Source organism: Tilletiopsis washingtonensis (genome assembly GCF_003144115.1).
Source record: "Tilletiopsis washingtonensis strain MCA 4186 unplaced genomic scaffold FA09scaffold_17, whole genome shotgun sequence".
Taxonomy (NCBI): Eukaryota; Fungi; Basidiomycota; class Exobasidiomycetes; order Entylomatales; genus Tilletiopsis; species Tilletiopsis washingtonensis.
The window spans coordinates 400,378-416,881 of record NW_020312014.1 but is presented as its reverse complement, the minus strand read 5'-3'; the positions used below and the strand labels follow the sequence as shown (position 1 = coordinate 416,881).

Genomic DNA, 16,504 nt, shown 5'->3' with positions numbered 1-16,504 from the left:
CGTCCTCCTCCGTGCGCAACCCCAGACACCCTCACCATGCCCTCCAACTTCGACACGCTGCGTGAGCATGCGTCGTGCGGCCGCATGTGCTGCTCCTGCTGACTGTTTCCGTCTGCTCTCCTCCACAGAGCTCCACGCCGGTGAGCATCGCGAGCGATGTTCGTCTGTGGCCCAGCGCTGACAGCGCATCGTACAGGCCAGGAGCCCGACCCGGGATCCAATGCTCGCGCCGTGCCCATCTTTGCGACCACGTGAGTGCCGGCCCACGGTCTCAGCAGCTAGCAGGCGATGCAGCGGCATGCCGCGGCCTCGCGCCTGCAGCGCAGCTGGAGAGCAGTGCCGAAGCATAGCGAGCGCGGAGATGTTGTAGAAATCCAGGCTGACCCTCCACACTCCAGGTCGTTCACGTTCAACAACTCGCAGCACGGCGCCGACCTGTTCGGCCTGCGCGCGTTCGGCAACATGTGAGTGCCGAGCTCCTGTGCTGCTGCAAGATGCACGCTGACAGCCTGCCCGCGCCAGCTACTCGCGTCTCATGAACCCGACGACTGATGTGTTCGAGAAGCGCATTGCTGCTCTCGAGGGCGGTGCTGCTGCCGTGGCTGCGTCCAGTGGCCAGAGCGCCCAGGCCATGGCCATCATGGCTCTCTGCGCTGCCGGCGACAACGTGAGGCGACCAGAGCCTGCATGCGCTGCACTGCATGTTCTGACGCACGAGCACGCAACAGATCGTCTCGGCTACGCAGCTCTACGGCGGCACCTACAACCAGCTCAAGGTGCGCTGCAGCGCGCTCGTGCGCTTAGCGAGCCTCGCTCACTCCGGCGACCCGCTCTAGGTCATGTTCCCGCGCCTCGGCATCAACACGAAGTGGGTCAAGGACTTCAGCGCCGAGGCCATTGACGCCGCCATCGACGACAAGACCAAGGCCGTGTACCTCGAGTCGATCTCGAACCCCGGCTACAACGTGAGCCTGCCTGTGCGCGTGCTGCAGCGCGCTCCGTGCTGAACACGCCGCCATTTCAGGTGCCCGACTTTGAGGCCATCGCCAAGGTCGCCCACGCCAAGGGCGTCCCGGTCATTGTCGACAACACGTTCGGCGCCGGCGGCTACCTCGTGCGCCCGATTGACCACGGAGCGGACATTGTCGTGCACTCGGCCACCAAGGTGCGTCAGCGCGCGCTCAAGCGTACTCTGAGCTCTGCTGATGCAGCGCGCAGTGGATTGGCGGCCACGGCACCACCATTGCCGGTGTGATCGTCGACTCCGGCAGTGAGTGCCAATCTGGACTTTCACAGGGGCGCCATGGCTGACAGCGCGCGCAGAGTTCGACTGGGAGAAGAGCGGCCGCTTCCCGCAGTTCACCGAGGTGCGTGCCTCGTGCCTTGCCGTGTTGACTGCTCCTCACACCACCCCCACTCCAGCCGGCTGAGGGCTACCACGGCCTCAAGTTCTACGAGACGTTCAAGGCCATCACGTTCGCCATCTACACGCGCGTCGTGGTGCTGCGCGACCTCGGCCCGGCGATTAACCCCTTCGGCTCGTTCCTGCTGCTGCAGGGCATCGAGACGCTCTCGCTGCGCGTGCAGCGCCACGTCGAGAACGCGCTCGCCGTCGCGCAGTACCTCGAGAAGCACCCCAAGGTCTCGTGGGTCTCGTACCCGGGCCTGGCCAACCACCCGTCGCACGCGCTGGCGAAGAAGTACCTGAAGAACGGCTTCGGCGCCGTGCTCTCCTTCGGCGTCAAGGGCGACGAGAAGGCCGGCCCGGCGTTCGTCGACCAGCTCAAGCTCGCCTCGCACCTCGCCAACGTCGGCGACATGAAGACGCTCGTCATCAGCCCCTCGGCGACGACGCACCAGCAGCTCACCGACGACGAGCAGCTCGCGGCCGGCGTCACAAAAGACCTCATCCGCCTCAGCGTCGGCTGCGAGTTCATCGACGACATCATCGCCGACCTCGAGCAGGCCTTCAACACGGTTGTCTAAGCCGAAGTCTCAACGTGAACCCAGCCTGCGCGGTGTGGTAGCTGTAGCCTCAGACAGCGAACACGTGTGCGGTGCAATGGGATGTATTATGCGGTGCTGCTGCGGTGCGATGCTCGACGGGAAGATGTTGCAGGGTGGGCGGTGCTGGGAGAATATGTGAGGAGGCGGAGTGTGCGAGCAGCTAGGCGCTGCCTTGCTCCCAGGGACTGCCCGTGCGCTTGTCGCCGCACAGGGCGCGAATCGCCACGGACGGCGTGGTGCTGATCCAGGCGCTGACGCGGTCCTGCGGGTCGTCGGGCTCGTGCTGGTTCGTGCCGTCGATGCGCGGGTCCTCGCCGACGTTGAAGAGCGAGCCGACGTTGGCGAGGCCGTTGCGGATGAGCGAGCGGCAGATCTGGTGGTTGGCGCGCGACTTCTTCGTGTTGAAGCTGCGCGGCAGCGACGGCGTGAAGGGCCGCGTGTCGTAGCACACGGCACTCGCCGCCCAGTTGTCGAGCTGGCTGAGCAGCTCGCGCGCCCACGACTCGCGCAGATGCGTGTCGTGCACCTGCTGCTCGTTCTCGAACGCCTTGCCCGTCGTCATCGGCGGCGCGGCGAGCGGCGAGTCGAGCACGCTGGCGAGAATGACGTCCACGCGCAGCTCCGACACCCACGCCTCGAGCGCGGGCTCATTTTCGATCGAGGGGTGCAGGTGGATTGGCACGTCTGTACGAGCGGAACGTCAGCGAGAGAATGAAGGACCCTGGCATGTGAAGACTCACCCAGCTGCGACACCTCCTCGGCGGCAGGGTACACGCCCTTGCGCTGCTCTGCAGCGGCAAGGCGCACCATCTGCAGCATCATGAAGCAGGCCCACATGGAGCGCTTCAGCATCTCGCGGTCGACGTCGTCGCAGCGGCGCGGGTCCGATGCCGCGAAGCTGCGGCTGCGGTGCGCGTCGATGGACCGTCCGAGGTCCCAGCCCATGCGCAGCACCTCGCGCGTGTTCTCGCGCGAGGCCTCGTTCGCCAGGTAGATGCCCATGAGGGCGAGGCCCTGAATGCGCTCCAGCTGCGCGTTCTCCTGGCCGCCGAGCGCATCGTGGCCGAGACTCGGCCAGCCGCCCATGCTGGACGTGGGCGAGAGCAAGTCGCGCGCGAGGTGGAAGCAGCCGTGGCCGTACTCCCACGCCAGCGCGGCGCCGCCGCCCTGCAGCGGCAGACCGTCGGACGTGCAGGACGTCATGGCCAGGATGCCGAGGATGAGAGCCTGACGGTGGCGGAGCTGCAGCGGGCTCCATGAGCGCGCACTAGAGTTGCCGCTGACGCGGCCGTCGAGGCGCTCGACAGCGAGCTCTTGCAGCGCGTAGAAGATGCTGCGCACGCGCGGCTCGTAGAGGAAGGGGTGGATGTGGTTCTGGTACGAGAAGTACTCCTCCAGGAGCACGGTGGCGAGCTCGTGCGAGATGAGGCGGTCGACCTGCCAGCGCGAGCGTGGCGTCTCTGCCTGCGCGTTCGCCCACACCGACACGCCCGAGGGGCCTGGCGCCACAACTCGCGGGTCGGGATCCATGCTGGGCGCGGGGCCGTCGGGCCACTGCCGCATGATGTCGCTCACGCTGCGGTAGTACAGTGCCGGGTCGCGCTGACGCAACTCTCTGCAAAGGCGAGGCCGTGAGTGAGAGCCGAAGATAGACCGAGCTCGGCAGACTCACCCTTCAGCATCGATGACGTAAAGAGGGCCGGACGTGTTCGTCATGCTGTTGCGCCCGGAGGTCCACGACTGCGCCATGTCTGGCGAAGTCTGAGTCTGCCAGCGCTGCTCGTCGCGCGACCACGTCGGCGGCGTGGAGGTGCCGGTAACGGGCAGCAAAGGAGCAGGCACGGAGCTGCGCACGCCGGCCGAGAGCACACTGGCGTTGCTGGGGAAGGGACCGCTGGCGGTGCTGGCGTTCCGCGCGTGCGCCCAGTCTACCGACGAGGCGTCGACGCTGGGCGACTGGCCGCCGTAGGCGTCGTCGGGACGGCTCGGGTCCCATGTGTGCACGCTGCTGGCAGAGCGCATGCTGCTGGCAGTCTGCGGCGGGCGCATGCCCACAGCGCCGTGTGGGAAGAGACGGCGTCCAGAGTCGCCGTGACCGGGAGAGGCGGGGCGCGAGCGCGCGTGGTTGTCCCAGGACGACGGTGCCTGCGGGTAGCCGTGCTGTCCGGCGTCGAGGTCCAGCGAACGCGACGGCTGGTGCTGTTGCTGCTGCTGTTGCTGCCAAGATGAGGTGGCGACGTGGCTCAGCGGGCGAGACGGCTCCGTCATGTTGGCGAGAATGTCGTTCCAGCTCTCCCGCGCCGGTGCCGTTCCCTGAGTGCCGCCCGCCGGCGCTGCAAAGCCGCTCGGCGCAAGGCCGCCACGTGCGCCAGTGGGCACGCCCGAGCTGCTGCCAGGTGCAGATCTGGCTGCCGGCTTTGGGCCCTTCTTCTGCTTCGGCCGTGCGCCGTGGAAGACGATGCCGGCTGCCTCCATGAGCTCGCGCTCCTTCTTGCTGGGCGGGCCACGCTTGCGCAGCACATCGTCGGTGGTGCACTCGCGTCCACTCTGCACACAGTTGCCGCATGTCGGCTTTTCACGATCACACTGAGCAGAGCTGTCAGCCAAGGTCAGAAGGAACAGTGCCAGGCGGCCACTTACTCGAATCTTTCGCCGGCGGCAGCGATCGCAGCTCGGCGCGGGCTCCGAGCTGTCGGGGTGACGCGCTCGCAGGGTGCGCAGGACCTCCTTGGCGTGCTCGGGATCGGCAGCGGAGGAAATGTCTGTGCGACCAAGCGGCGGCTTCTTCGGCGGCTTCGGTCGCGGAGCGCCATTGAGACTGCCGCTGCGCACTGGCCCGAGGTGCGAGACCGAATTTGACAGCGGCGGAGCGCCGTTCAAAATGGATGCACGCGCAGTCGAGGGGTCTGCAAAGGACAGGCCAGGCTCAAACTTGTGCGTCGGGCCGCCGTTGGTCGAGGAAGAGTGCATCGGGTAGGGCGCAGCTGCGACAGGCTCAAAGGCGGTGCTGGAGAACGGCGCCGGCTCTTGTGGGTAGCCGGCGAGGCCTTGCCGGCTGTAGATGTCGTTGTGGCCGCTGCTGGGCGCCGCGAACTCGCTGCCATACGAGCTGACGCCGGCGATGTTGTCCGTCGACTGGTTGCCGGGCAGCGAGGCTGCGCCGCTGCCCTGCGAGGGGGCGTAGTCGGAGGCATGGCCCCACGAGGCGGAGCCGTGGCCGAAGCCGTGGCCGCTGCCGGCGTGCGATGCGGCAAAGTGGTGCGAGCCCTGCTGCATGGGAGGCAGCACCTGGTGATGCTGCTGCTGCTGCACGGGGTGCGCAAAACCTTGGTCATGGGCACCGCGGTAGTTCAGCACATGCTGAGGGCCGGACATGGTTGCGTGGACGGTACCTCGGATGCGCTCCGAAGAACGTCTGCAGGAGCTACTTGGGCACGAGCAGCGGCACGAGACGGGCGCGCACGAAGGGTGTCCGTTGAAGCGTGCTCAACGAGGGCCTAGAGAGCAGGAGCGTTCGGATGCGTGGTGTGCTGGTCGACGGACGCAGCCGGCGCCGAGTCGAGGCCGGACGGCAAGGTGGAGAGGCGCTGCCCGTGGGAAGAAGAGCGACGGCGCCGCGGCGGCGGTCGCGCGAGCGGGCGCAGGGAGCGCAGAGGCAGGGTTCAGCGCGGCGCAGCACGCAGCCGTGCGCGTGGATCGGAAGACTGCGACGCTGGAAGAGCGCTCCAGGCACGCTGGGCACGGTGTCTCCTCGCCGGCTAGTCTAGTGGGCCCCGAGGTGCGGCTAGGGCGCGCGGACGGCCGTGCAGCGGGCCAATGCAGCGGGAGCTCGGGGCGGCAGCAGCGGCGCGTGGAGACGAGAAGGCGCGCTCACGAGGTCGGCGCCGGCGGTGCTGGGCGTGCTGGAGGGGCGAGTCGGGCGCGAGGAGCGGCGTGCGGAGGAGTGGGTGGTAGGAGAGGAAGAGCGAGCCGGGCGGCGGGCGGTGTGAACAACGCAGCAGCGAGCAGCAGCCGCAGGCAGCAGCAGCGGCGGGCGGCCCTGGGCGGGCGCGCGGACGAGTGCGGCAAGTGGAGCAGCGCCGGCCGGCAGCGATCTCACTCGACGCCTCCTGCGGCTGCTGCAGGTGGCAAGCGCGACGCCGGCCCCCAGGAGGCAGCAGCAGCGTCGCAGCCTCCGCTGATGCCGCCGTCCTTCTTGCATCAGCCTCGACGCTGCATGTTGCGGAGCCGCGATCCGCCCTCTGCCCTTGAGACTCTGCTGCTGCTCCTGCGCCCGCCTGGCTGCTCGCGGCCGGCAATGTGGCGCTCTCGGCGCTGCCGCTGCCACCTGCGTGTGCTGCCGCGCGGTGGACGCAGACGCAGCCCTCGACTCTTCTTCTCGGCACCGCACCCCGGACTCGAGCGGGCAGCAGTCCGCGAGTGCGTGCGCAGGGACATTCGACTCCGCCCGGCTGCGATGAATCACAGCGTGCAGGAGGTGCATCGGTCGCCTGCAGCGCGCAGACGAGAGGTGCAGCACGCCGCAGGCTGCTCGCCGGTGCCGCATGCGCGACGGCGACGCAGCGAAGGGCGGCGACGGCGGCGCCAGGTGCAGGCAGCGGCGGCGGGTGCAGCAGCCGATCACTTCAGCGCGCAGCGGCAGCCCGCGTGGAGGTGCACGGCGAGGCGGCGGCCGCGAACGGCTTGCTGCCGCTTGCTGTCGGCGCCTGCATCTGGGCAGCATGCAGCAAGCTCAGCAGCGGCGCCGGCGACCACGCCGCGGCGCGAAGGGCCGGCGCTGCGCCAGAGGCTGCCCCTGCTGCTTCGGCTGGCGGCTGCAGCTGCAGGCTGCGGTGATGCCACGCTGCGGTGCTGCCGCCTGCTCCGCTGCCGCACCTCTCCTGCGCGCCGCACCCCGTCCTCGGCTCCCGGCTGCAGCGCCCGAGGCCGTGGCTGCGGCTGCCCATCGCTGCCGCCTGCCTCCGCTGTGCTGCTGCTGCGCTGCCGCATCGTCACCGCCGTCGTCACTCCGCCACTCGTCGTGCCATGCATGCCCCTCCTGCATGCCTGTCAGCGGCGCCGTGCGAAGAAGTGGGCATCGCTCCTCGTCGATGCGCGGCCGCCGCAGCGCCTTTGCATCGGCAGCGCGCCCCTCGAGGCGCTGTGGCTGCCTCCTGAGACGCTGCCGAGGCGCGCTGCTCGCTTGCCGCGGGCATGCCACGCGCGGCGGGCTCAGCCCTTCCGGCCACGGGCTCTGCGCAGCGCTAGACTTCGCTGTGACATCGGACCTTGATCGGAGAATAGGCGCAAGCGCCTCGCGGCGCCGTGCGGCGGAGTGTGCGGCAGCGGCAGCGCGCGCGAGTCGCGAGAGGCTCGGCAGGGACGCGTATGGAGGCCGTCGAATTGGCGCTTGCTTCTGATTCGCGGCCAGTGCTCGGCGTTCGTCGCTCGTCTGCTGCCGCCGCACCCCGGCGCCGCGCCGACCCGGCTCTTGGCTGCGCAGCACTCTGCTGCGCCGAGGAACGCCAGGCGCCGGTGTCCTCGGCGGGAGCGCCGAGCGCGGCCATTCGCGCGTGCGGCGCAGGCCACGTCTTGCTGCCACGCCATCGCCGGCCGCAACGCCTGCCCGTGCTGCGTTTTCGTCGCAGCCTTGGAGGCCGGCGTGCAGCCGATGCAGACCCCGCTGCGTGCGGCGTGCTGTACACGCGGACGCTGCAGCAGAGTCAAATTGGAATCGATCGCCTCTGGGCCGCGGCAGCGGCAGCCGCGAGTGCGGCTGCGTCATCTTACCCGAGCCACAGTTTGAGGCGCCTGCAGGCGTGCGCAGGGCAGGTGTGGCAGGCGCAGGTGCATGCGTTCTTCGGCTCAGAAGGTGGACCGTGGGAGGCAGGCACCGCTTGAGGCGACACAGGCGCAGGCGCAGGGCGCAGCAGCAGCGCAGCAACAGCAGCGCCAGCATCGGCGCTCCTGCGCGAGGAAGCGTTGGAGGCCTTCACGGGCCGACGCAGCCCCTTCGGCAGTGCCACGGCGACCTGCGACGGGGCACGCGCAGGTGCTGTGGGGGACGAGCGGCGCAGAAGAGCTGCACATGCAGCAGCAGCATGCAGCGCAGCAGCACGCAGCATTCATGCGCGATCCGGCCCAACCGCCGCAGCGCACCGTGCGGCGTGCGGCACCAGCTGGTGGGCTGCCTGTGCTGCGGCGGTCACCGCATGCCGCAGCAGGCGCAGCAGCAGCGGGCGGTGACGTGCGCGTGCTGCCGGCTGCCCGCCCGCACGTCATCCCACGCGGCTGCGGGCGGGCATCGCTCGCATCGGTGCGCGCTCTGTGCGCGCTAGCCGTCGCTTCCGTGCGCTGCCGCTTGCTTAGCAAGGGCACGCAGCGCCGTCCGCAGGGTCCTGCGCATCGCTGCGGTTCGAGGTGCAGAGAACGTGGCGGCATGAAGGCGCGGTGGGCGCACAAAGTGCCAGCGAGGCAAGACGAGGCGGCGGAAGCAGCCGGTATTGCGGCGTCGGCGCCGGATCTTCGCAGCCAGCAGCGCGGCAGCCATGCAGAGGCGCGCTGGCGGAAGGAGCTCGACGTCAGCGGCAGCCGGGAGTCTGCGCAGCGCGCTGGCATCACCAAGCATGCTGGATCGCAGCGGCGCAGCTTCGGCCACCGCAGGCACGCAGAGAGCGTGCTGCCAGGGGGGCAGAGACGCGCTCGGCTCGGCGCTCAGGGGGCAGGACCCAGGACGACCTCTGCCGTTCGGCCGCCACGGGCGTCTTGATCCGTCGAGATCTGGGCGAGCGGCTGTCGCTGTGCATGCTGTGTTCCATGCGCTAGGCAGCGGCCGCAAGCGTGGGCCGGCCGGCACGGCCTCTTGGCGCAGGGCCGCGCCCTTGGAAGGGGTTCCGCAAGCGCGCACCGCCTTCTCGTAGCGCCTTAGCAAATGCCGCAGCCGTCTTTCAACTCGTCGCCCCCATCGCGCGCGCAGGAGAGGACCGGGGCGCCGAGCTGCGGACGGCTGCACGCTACCGCAGCCGTAGCGTACCCTGGCGGCTGCGGTGGTCGCTCGAAACCTCGGGTCGCCGTCTAAAGCACGAAGCAGCGGCCGCGCCGCGCGGCAGGCCCGCACGGGTGCGGATCTCGCTGCGGCTGCTGGCGCCCTCGGCGGCCCTGACTTGCTCCGCCAAGCGAGGCCTCGCTGGAGGACAGCGGCTGCACCCTCTGCGTGCTTCCCGTCGGCTCGGGCCGTCGGCTGCCTGCCTGCTGTGCGGCGTGCTGGCGGCTGATGCTGCAGGATGCAGCTGCGTGTGCATCCGCTCGTCCTTCGCTAAGACTTGCGGGCGAATGCGCGCTCCGACGCCGGGCGGACCTCGCCGTCGCCGGCGTCCGGAGCCGCAACCCAAGGGTGCGTTGCTTACTCATCCGTCCTGCTGCTGACAGGCCATGTGACACACGCTCACCCAGAGGGGGCGCTGGGCCCGGTCCGAGATGCGCGTGCGTACACAGCAGGCGCGCGCAGCGGATCGTCCCGCCGGCGGCCGAGGCAGTCGAGTGAGAAGAGGGACATGAGCAGGAGGATGCGATGAGCTCGAGGCCTCGTCCGTGCTGGCGCGTGGTCGGGCGCGGTCGGGCCATTCGGCCGCGTCGGCCGACGTGCGGCTCGCTGCGCGGCTGGCGCTCCCACGCCGCCGCCGCCCTTGGCGCGTCGCGAGGCTCAGCCCGCACCGCACCGCAGACCAACACCTCCTCTCCACAAGGCGCACTCCACACCCGGCGCAACCCCGCCCTGCCCGGCATGTCGACGCCGCGCGCCACGGGCGCGCAGCCCGCCGTGCTGCGCCTGCACGACCGCTGCCAGATCGCCAAGCTCGGCCTCGGCGAGGTGCTCTTCGTGGGCCAGACGGCCTTCGCCGCCGGCGTTTGGGTCGGCGTGCAGCTCGACGAGCCCAATGGCAAGAACAACGGCGTCGTGCAGGGCAAGCGCTACTTTGACGCCGCCGATGGCCACGGCGTCTTCGTGCGCGCCAGCCAGGTGCACGTCATCGGCCACGTAGAGAGCGACGACGAGGCGCTCGAGGAGCTGTACAGCGAGCACGAGGAGTCGCAGATGGACGAGCAGGAGCTCATGCCGCCGCCGCCCGCGCCTGTGCGCACGCCTGTCAGCCCAGTGAAGCGACCGGCACCTGTGGTGAGTGTCGCAGCCGAGAGTCTCTGATGCCGCTGCTGAGCGGCTGCGCGCGCAGTCCCGCATGTCCTCGGCCACATCGACGACGAGCCGCCCGCGCTCGTCGCTCGCGCCGCCTCGGGTCACATCGCCTCTCAAGCCGGGCGCCGCCCGCGCCGGCTCCACGATAAGCGGCGCGGTCAGTCCGCTGAAGCGCGCGGCCTCTTCCGCTGCCTCGTCCTCGTCGGGAGTGTACCACTCTGGCCAGAGCCGCACCTCGACGCCCTCGGCTGCGACGGCCCGTGCGCTGAGACCTGGCACCCAGCCTGCCGCGGCTCCACGAGCTGCAGCCGGCACCGACAGGACTGCCGCGGCCTCGGCGAGAAGCGTCGATGCGACAACTGCGCGTGCCGCGCTGCGTCCTGTGCCGCGCACTCGCCCGTCGATGGCGCCTGGCGGTGCCTCAGAGATTGCCTCTCCGGCTCGGCCGGCGCTGTCGCGTGCCCACACCGGTGTGCCTGCTGCCAGCACGCCCGTGGCCCGTACACAGAGCCGCGCGGGATCAGCACTGGCCATCGCACCGAGGACGCCGGCTGCACGGCTTGCGGCAGCGACTGCGTCGAGGCAGACGCAGAAGACGCTCTCGGCGCGGCGGCAGAGCCGCGACGAAGACTCCGAGAGTCTGATGGACGCCAGCTTGGACGACGCTTCACCCGGCGCTGTCCTCTCGGACCATGACGACGAGCTGTCGCCGTCGGCTCGTCGCGCAGCTCTCAGCGCGAGCACCAGCGGGATCGGCAAGCGTGACCACATGTCTCTTGCCAGCACGGGCAAGCGACCCGCAGGCGCCGTAGAGGTGGGCGCGCTTCAGCGCGAGGTCGACGAACTCAAGGCGACGGCGCGTGTGCTAGAGAAGCAGCGCGACGAAGACCGGGATCGACTGCGCCAGATGGAAGCTGTGCGTCAGGAGAATGAGGAGCTTGCGTCGCTGAAGGCCAAGATGCTCAGTGAGTACGGCGCTTGATGTGCTCCGCGCTGTCTCACTGACAAGCCCGCTCTGCAGCGAAACAACAAGAGCTTCAGATCCAGGTCAGGGACCTCTACCAGGCAGAGAAGGACTGGGAGTCGGAGCGCGAGTCTCTGGAGCGCCAGCTGCAAGAGTTCACCGACCAGGTCGAGATGTCCATTCTCGACAAGGAGATGGCGGAGGAGCGCGCAGAAGCGCTCAAGGAAGAGCTCGACGCTGAGCGCGAGCGTGTGGAGGAGCTCACGATGGACGTCGAAGTGCTGACCGCCGAGAAAGCGCTGCTCGAGGCCGAGGGCGTGCCAGAGGAGCGTTCCGCCCCTGCTGCAGCTGGCGACACCTCCGAGAGCGGCGAGAAGGTCGGACGTGCGCCGGGCTACGTTCAGCTGGAGAAGCAGAACGAGCGCCTCAAGGAGGCCCTCTGGCGACTGCGCGACCTCACGAGCGAGACGGAGGGCGAGCAGAAGCGCCGCATCTCCGAGCTCGAGAAGGAGCTCTTCCTGCTCGAGGACCTGCAGCAGCGCTTCGAGACCGTCTCGTCGCGTCTCGAGGGCGCCAACGAAGTCATCGAAGACCTCAAGGAGCAGCTCGACGATGCGCTGAGCACCGAGGAGATGCTCGTGCAGCTGACCGATCGCAACCTGACGCTGTCGGAAAAGCTCGAGAAGATGAAGGCCTCGCTGCAGGACGCTGAGGCGCACGAGGAGGTCGCCAACGAGCTGGAAGAGGCACACATCGAGACTGAGCGCCAGCTGCAGGAGGAGGTCGACCTTAAGGACTTTCAGCTGCGCGAGCTGCACGCGCGCAACGAGCTGCTCGAGGCCAACATCGCCGACAACGAGCGCATGCGCCTGCAGTTCCGCGAGCTCATCGTCAGCCTACAGAGCGAGATCGACGCCGTGCGGGCGCAGCAGCGCGCTGCGCAGGAGGAGGGTGGCACGCCCGGCGAGGAGGGCCCGGGCGGCCTGGCGAACCAGAGCCAGGCCATGCTTAACCTCAGCATGAAGCTGCAGTCGTCTGCGCTCAAGTCGCAGGCCAAGACGATCGAGCTCGAGCTGGGCCGCCTCGAGGCCTCGCAGGCCATTGCGCACCTCGACATGACGCGTGCCTACCTGCCGGCGGCGTACTTCGAGGCCGATGCCGACGCCGTCAATGCCCTGCTCTTCTTCCAGCGCATGGCACACAAGTCGGAGTTGATCCGCACGATTGTGGAGGGCAACTACGACATCGCCGGCGCGCTCGCCAGCGTTGTGCCGGAGCACCTCATTGGCATCTGCCAGATGCGCAACAGCCTGGCGCACTTCACGGCCGTGTCGCGCCAGATCGTCGGCGTGCTCAAGCTCGCGCCGGTGCAGACGTTCCTCAAGGCCGGCCGCAGCTACCGCGAGTACGAGCGCATCGAGCGCCGCATCGACCAATTCATCTACTCGCTGCGCCACGAGGACCTCAAGGAGGCCGAGTGCGGCAGCGAGTTCGCGGCCTTCGTCAAGGAGGTGGAGCACTTCTCGCTCAACCTCAGCGGCGAGACCGAGGCGGACCTGGCCGCGCGCGAGGTCGGAGCGGCCCAGCTGATCGACCTCGACCTCGACACTCTGATCGCCGCGCTGGGCTTCACCAAGCAGACGCTCGCCGCGCTGTACAATGAGGAGGAGACCGAGTGGGAGCTCGGTGGCAAGACACTCGACGACGACGTCTTTGCGCCACTGCAAGAGCTGATCAACAACGCGCGTTCTACCAAGGTGCCGACGCGCAAGCTGCTGCGCCGTCTGACGAGCCTGTACGACAACGAGGAGGCCGTGCGGATCGAGGTGATCATGGGCTTGCCGCCGCTCGGCGGCATCGGCTCGGCTCTCGTCGTCTTCGCCAAGGCACTGGCGCGCTCCGTCGCTGCCTACACCTCGGAGGTCCGCACAACCAAGGCGCCCTTCGTGATGAGCACATTCATCGGCTTCGTCGCCGACGCTCTCCGCGACGGCGACATGGAGCCGGGCAGCGACGACCAGATCTGGGACAAGGCACTGTCTTCTTCTGCGCACTTGTCATCCGCCATCCCGCCGATCCTTGCCGCATCTCTGGAGCAGGAGAACGTCAAGAAGGTCCTTGGCTCGCAGCCGTGGCTGCTGCGCGTCGAGGACATCAAGGCCGAGGCTGCGCACAACGTCGACGCCGAGCGCCAGATCGCGAAGCTCAAGGAGGAGCTCCGCGAGGCCCTGCTGCAGATCAACGCGCGAGAGCAGAAGCTGCAGGAGGGCGCCATCAAGCTCGAGCGGCTGCAGAAGCAGGTTGACCGCACGAAGGAGCAGGCAGACGACCTCTCGCGCCTCACGCAGGAGCTCTCCGAGACACAGCGGCGGCTCAAGGAGTACCAGGCAGTGCACGAGTCCCTGCAGGCCGACCTGGAGGCGTCGGAGCGCAAGAACGCCACTCTGACACAGGCCAGCGCCAAGTCGGCCGCGAGCACGGCCGGCGAGGCCCAAAGCGGCGAGCGCGCCGGCGGCGACGAGGACGCTGCAGCCGCCGCAGGACTGCAGCGAGGCTACTCCTCTGCCGCATCGTTCGAGAGTGGCTACCTCGCAGAGCAGCTCGAGGCCACGCGCAACGTCCTGTCGGTGGTCCGCGCTGAGAACTGCTATCTCAAGAGCGCCGGCATGCTGCAGCAGCTCGAGGCACTGCCCGTGCTGCCGAGCGCACCGCTCAAGCCATCAAACGCCGAGGACGACGCCGAGGCCGGCACGCCACGACCGCGCCGGGCCGCAGAGTCCAGCGCACCAGTGTCGGCGGTGCGCGAGAGCAAGACGCTGTACGCCGAATTGCTGCGCCTAGCCGCCTCGCCGCGCGTCATCACGCTCCCTCGCGTTGCCCCAGCACCCGCCGATGGATCGGCAGCAGCTCCAGTGCGCACCTGGCGTCGCCTTGCCGCACAGCCGCGCTCGCAGCTCGCGGCGCAGCAGCGCGAGCGTCTCGAGTTGCAGGCGCGCATCGAGCGTCTCGCCGACTCGGTGCGCAGCGCCCGGCGTGCCCCACGCGGCTCGGACGCGGCCGCCGGCGAGGGCCGCCAAAGCGCCGATCTCCTTGCGCGACTCCCGACCGTTCCCCTGTTGGCCCAGTGACCTTTCTGCGGCCCGAGCGAACATATACCCTATGCCCGCCTCTGTATTTGTACCCGCACCTTCCGCTGAGAACACGCGTTGTGCCATCATGACCCACGTCGCCGTCCGCGTCAGCAGCGCTTGGTATAATTTGCACCTGAGAGAGACAGAAAGTGAGGCGAAAGGAGCGCAGCAGCAGAGGCAGAGTGACGGGGCCGGCCGGAAGCAGTCGAGCGCGCCTTCTTCTAGGCGCCATCCGGCGGCGGCTCTTGACGCAACGGCGAAGAGTGCCATCCGCGGCCCCGCGCGCGCGCGCATGCGCACACGCAGCGCCGGCAGGGCACGCATGAGAACGAATGATAAGCTACGGGCCAGTCTGCTTCTTGACGTTGCTGCTGAGCCAGCTCAGCCCTGCGAGGCGAGTCAGCGACTGGCGAAGGGCGCGGCACGAGCGCCAAGCAGCACTGCCTGACGCCGGCCTCTGCGCGCGTCGCGCGGCGCCAGGACTCACCCTCGAACAGACCCTCTCCAGACGTAGCGCAGCTCGGGTGCACGAACCACGACCGGTCGCGCATCCGGTGCAGGCCCAGCTTCTCTGTCACCTCAGCCGGCGACATGGCTGGCAGAGGGTGAAGGTGTGAGCTCGGCTCTGCATGGGCGGCGAGCGAGGCAGGGCGCATAGCCCAGGCGCCCGCAGCAGACACGCGCTCATCTCTGCGCGGCGCCGGCACCCGGCAGCCTGTGCCCGCCTGCCGCACGCCTGCCGCTCGCTGCACTGCTCTCTCTGTCCTCGTGCTCGCGCGCGACTCACCTCCGCTCAGGTCCTGCTTGTTGGCAAAGACGAGCAGCAGACACTCGCGCATCTCGCGGTCGCCGATGATGCGGTGCAGCTCCTGCCGCGCCTCGTCGATGCGCTCGCGGTCCTGCGAGTCGACGACGAAGACGAGGCCCTGCGTGCCCGTGTAGTAGTGCCGCCAGAGCGGACGAATCTTGTCTTGCCCTCCGACGTCCTGCGGCAGCGCGTGTGAGCCTGCAGTGCCACATACCAGTGTGTCGCAGACGCGAGGGTCAAGCCCGCCATGATTCTTCCGCACCTCCCGCACCGCCCGCATGCGCAGCTTCCCGTGGGTGCAAACACCGCGCTCGCCGTGGAGCGCCGCTTCGCCTCGTGAGGCGAGCACACGCGACCCTACACAGCCAGACACGCACCCAGACGTTGAACTTGACGTTCTTGTACTGCACCGTCTCGACGTTGAAGCCGACGGTGGGGATGGTGGTGACGCTCTGATTGAGCTTGAGCTTGTACAGGATGGCTGCGCAGGCGGGTCAGCACACGTGCGGCATCACCTGCTTGGCAGTGCCGAGCCGCGTGCCCATCACTGGTCGCCGCTCCGCACCACGCCACGCTACGCACTCGTCTTGCCGGCGGCGTCGAGGCCGAGCATGAGGATGCGCATCTCGCGGTTGCCGAAGATCTTGCCCATGGCCTTGGAGAGAGAGCCGCCCATGGTGGGCGCGACGTAGAGGGGTGCGAGAGGGGAGAGAAGGAGTGTGGCGAGAGGCGTGGAGCGGACACGCAGCAGTGACGACGGCGGAGGTGATGGGAGTGGGATGCGGAGCAGCGGCGGCACGGCGAGCAGCAGCAGCACCAACACGCGTCTCTGCGCCGCCAGGGGCTCGCGCATGGCGCGCGGCCTCGGACAACAGCAGGCACGCCGCCAGCCTCCGCGCCGCCGCGCCTGCGTGCCGCGCCAGCCACCGCGGCGTGCAGCGGCAGCCCAGGCGAAGCCGAGCGGCGCAGGCGCAGGCGCAGCTCCATCTTCTCGCCCGGGGTCCCGCTGCACTGGGGCGCATCGCAGGCGCCGCTTCATCTCGCTCGCCCAGCAGGAGGGGTCTGGCAATCTCGCTGCCGCGATCCGAGCACCGGCGGCGGCGGGTGCTCAAGCGAGGGCCGCTGCTGCTGCGAGAGGCGTCGGGCAAGCCGCTCCCCCGGAGGCATGTGTTGTTCCCACGCCCGCCTGCCGCGCGCGCTGCGCTCGGGCCTGCCTTTGCCTCTCATTCTTCTGGCCCGCCTCGAGCAGCCATGCAATGCTTGCGCCAGACCCTCGCACGCTGCCCGCTCGTCTTCGCCAGACTTTGGCAAGCTGGGTGCTGTGACCTCGGAATAGAAGGCGAGATGGTGGAGTGCGGTGCGCGACCCCACGCCGCGCGAGTGAAACAGAGTGGAGACAGGAGGCGCGGCCGAGCTGCATG

The 16,504-nt window shown here is 69.0% G+C and overlaps 4 protein-coding genes across 4 annotated transcripts; 2 read left to right on the top strand and 2 right to left on the bottom strand.

Moving 5' to 3' along the window:
* Nucleotide 1: 1 nt before the first annotated feature.
* On the top strand, nucleotides 2-2,082 carry FA09DRAFT_331348 (O-acetylhomoserine ami). The gene is made up of 11 exons (XM_025742986.1): nucleotides 2-61; nucleotides 129-140; nucleotides 197-251; nucleotides 399-464; nucleotides 523-667; nucleotides 729-776; nucleotides 837-965; nucleotides 1,025-1,165; nucleotides 1,219-1,270; nucleotides 1,324-1,367; nucleotides 1,423-2,082. The coding sequence occupies exons 1-11, from the start codon at nucleotides 37-39 to the stop codon at nucleotides 1,984-1,986; spliced, it is 1,281 nt and encodes a 426-aa protein (XP_025596761.1). The 5' UTR covers nucleotides 2-36; the 3' UTR covers nucleotides 1,987-2,082.
* On the bottom strand, nucleotides 1,988-5,573 carry FA09DRAFT_90427 (hypothetical protein). The gene is made up of 4 exons (XM_025745892.1): nucleotides 4,648-5,573; nucleotides 3,680-4,593; nucleotides 2,748-3,622; nucleotides 1,988-2,691 (listed from the first exon to the last, which is right to left on the bottom strand). The coding sequence occupies exons 1-4, from the start codon at nucleotides 5,380-5,382 to the stop codon at nucleotides 2,168-2,170; spliced, it is 3,048 nt and encodes a 1,015-aa protein (XP_025596760.1). The 5' UTR covers nucleotides 5,383-5,573; the 3' UTR covers nucleotides 1,988-2,167.
* Nucleotides 5,574-9,706: 4,133 nt separating this feature from the next.
* FA09DRAFT_321131 (hypothetical protein) lies at nucleotides 9,707-14,362 on the top strand. Its single transcript, XM_025741006.1, has 3 exons — nucleotides 9,707-10,162; nucleotides 10,218-11,145; nucleotides 11,202-14,362. Exons 1-3 carry the CDS (start codon nucleotides 9,770-9,772, stop codon nucleotides 14,270-14,272), a joined length of 4,392 nt encoding a protein of 1,463 aa, XP_025596759.1. The 5' UTR covers nucleotides 9,707-9,769; the 3' UTR covers nucleotides 14,273-14,362.
* Nucleotides 14,363-14,615: 253 nt separating this feature from the next.
* Nucleotides 14,616-15,759, bottom strand: FA09DRAFT_340277 (CPS1 protein; the record flags this gene model as incomplete). Its single annotated transcript, XM_025744309.1, has 5 exons — nucleotides 14,616-14,662; nucleotides 14,763-14,870; nucleotides 15,063-15,261; nucleotides 15,461-15,564; nucleotides 15,666-15,759. The coding sequence occupies 5 exons, from the start codon at nucleotides 15,757-15,759 to the stop codon at nucleotides 14,616-14,618; spliced, it is 552 nt and encodes a 183-aa protein (XP_025596758.1).
* Between the last annotated feature and the right edge of the window lie 745 nt (nucleotides 15,760-16,504).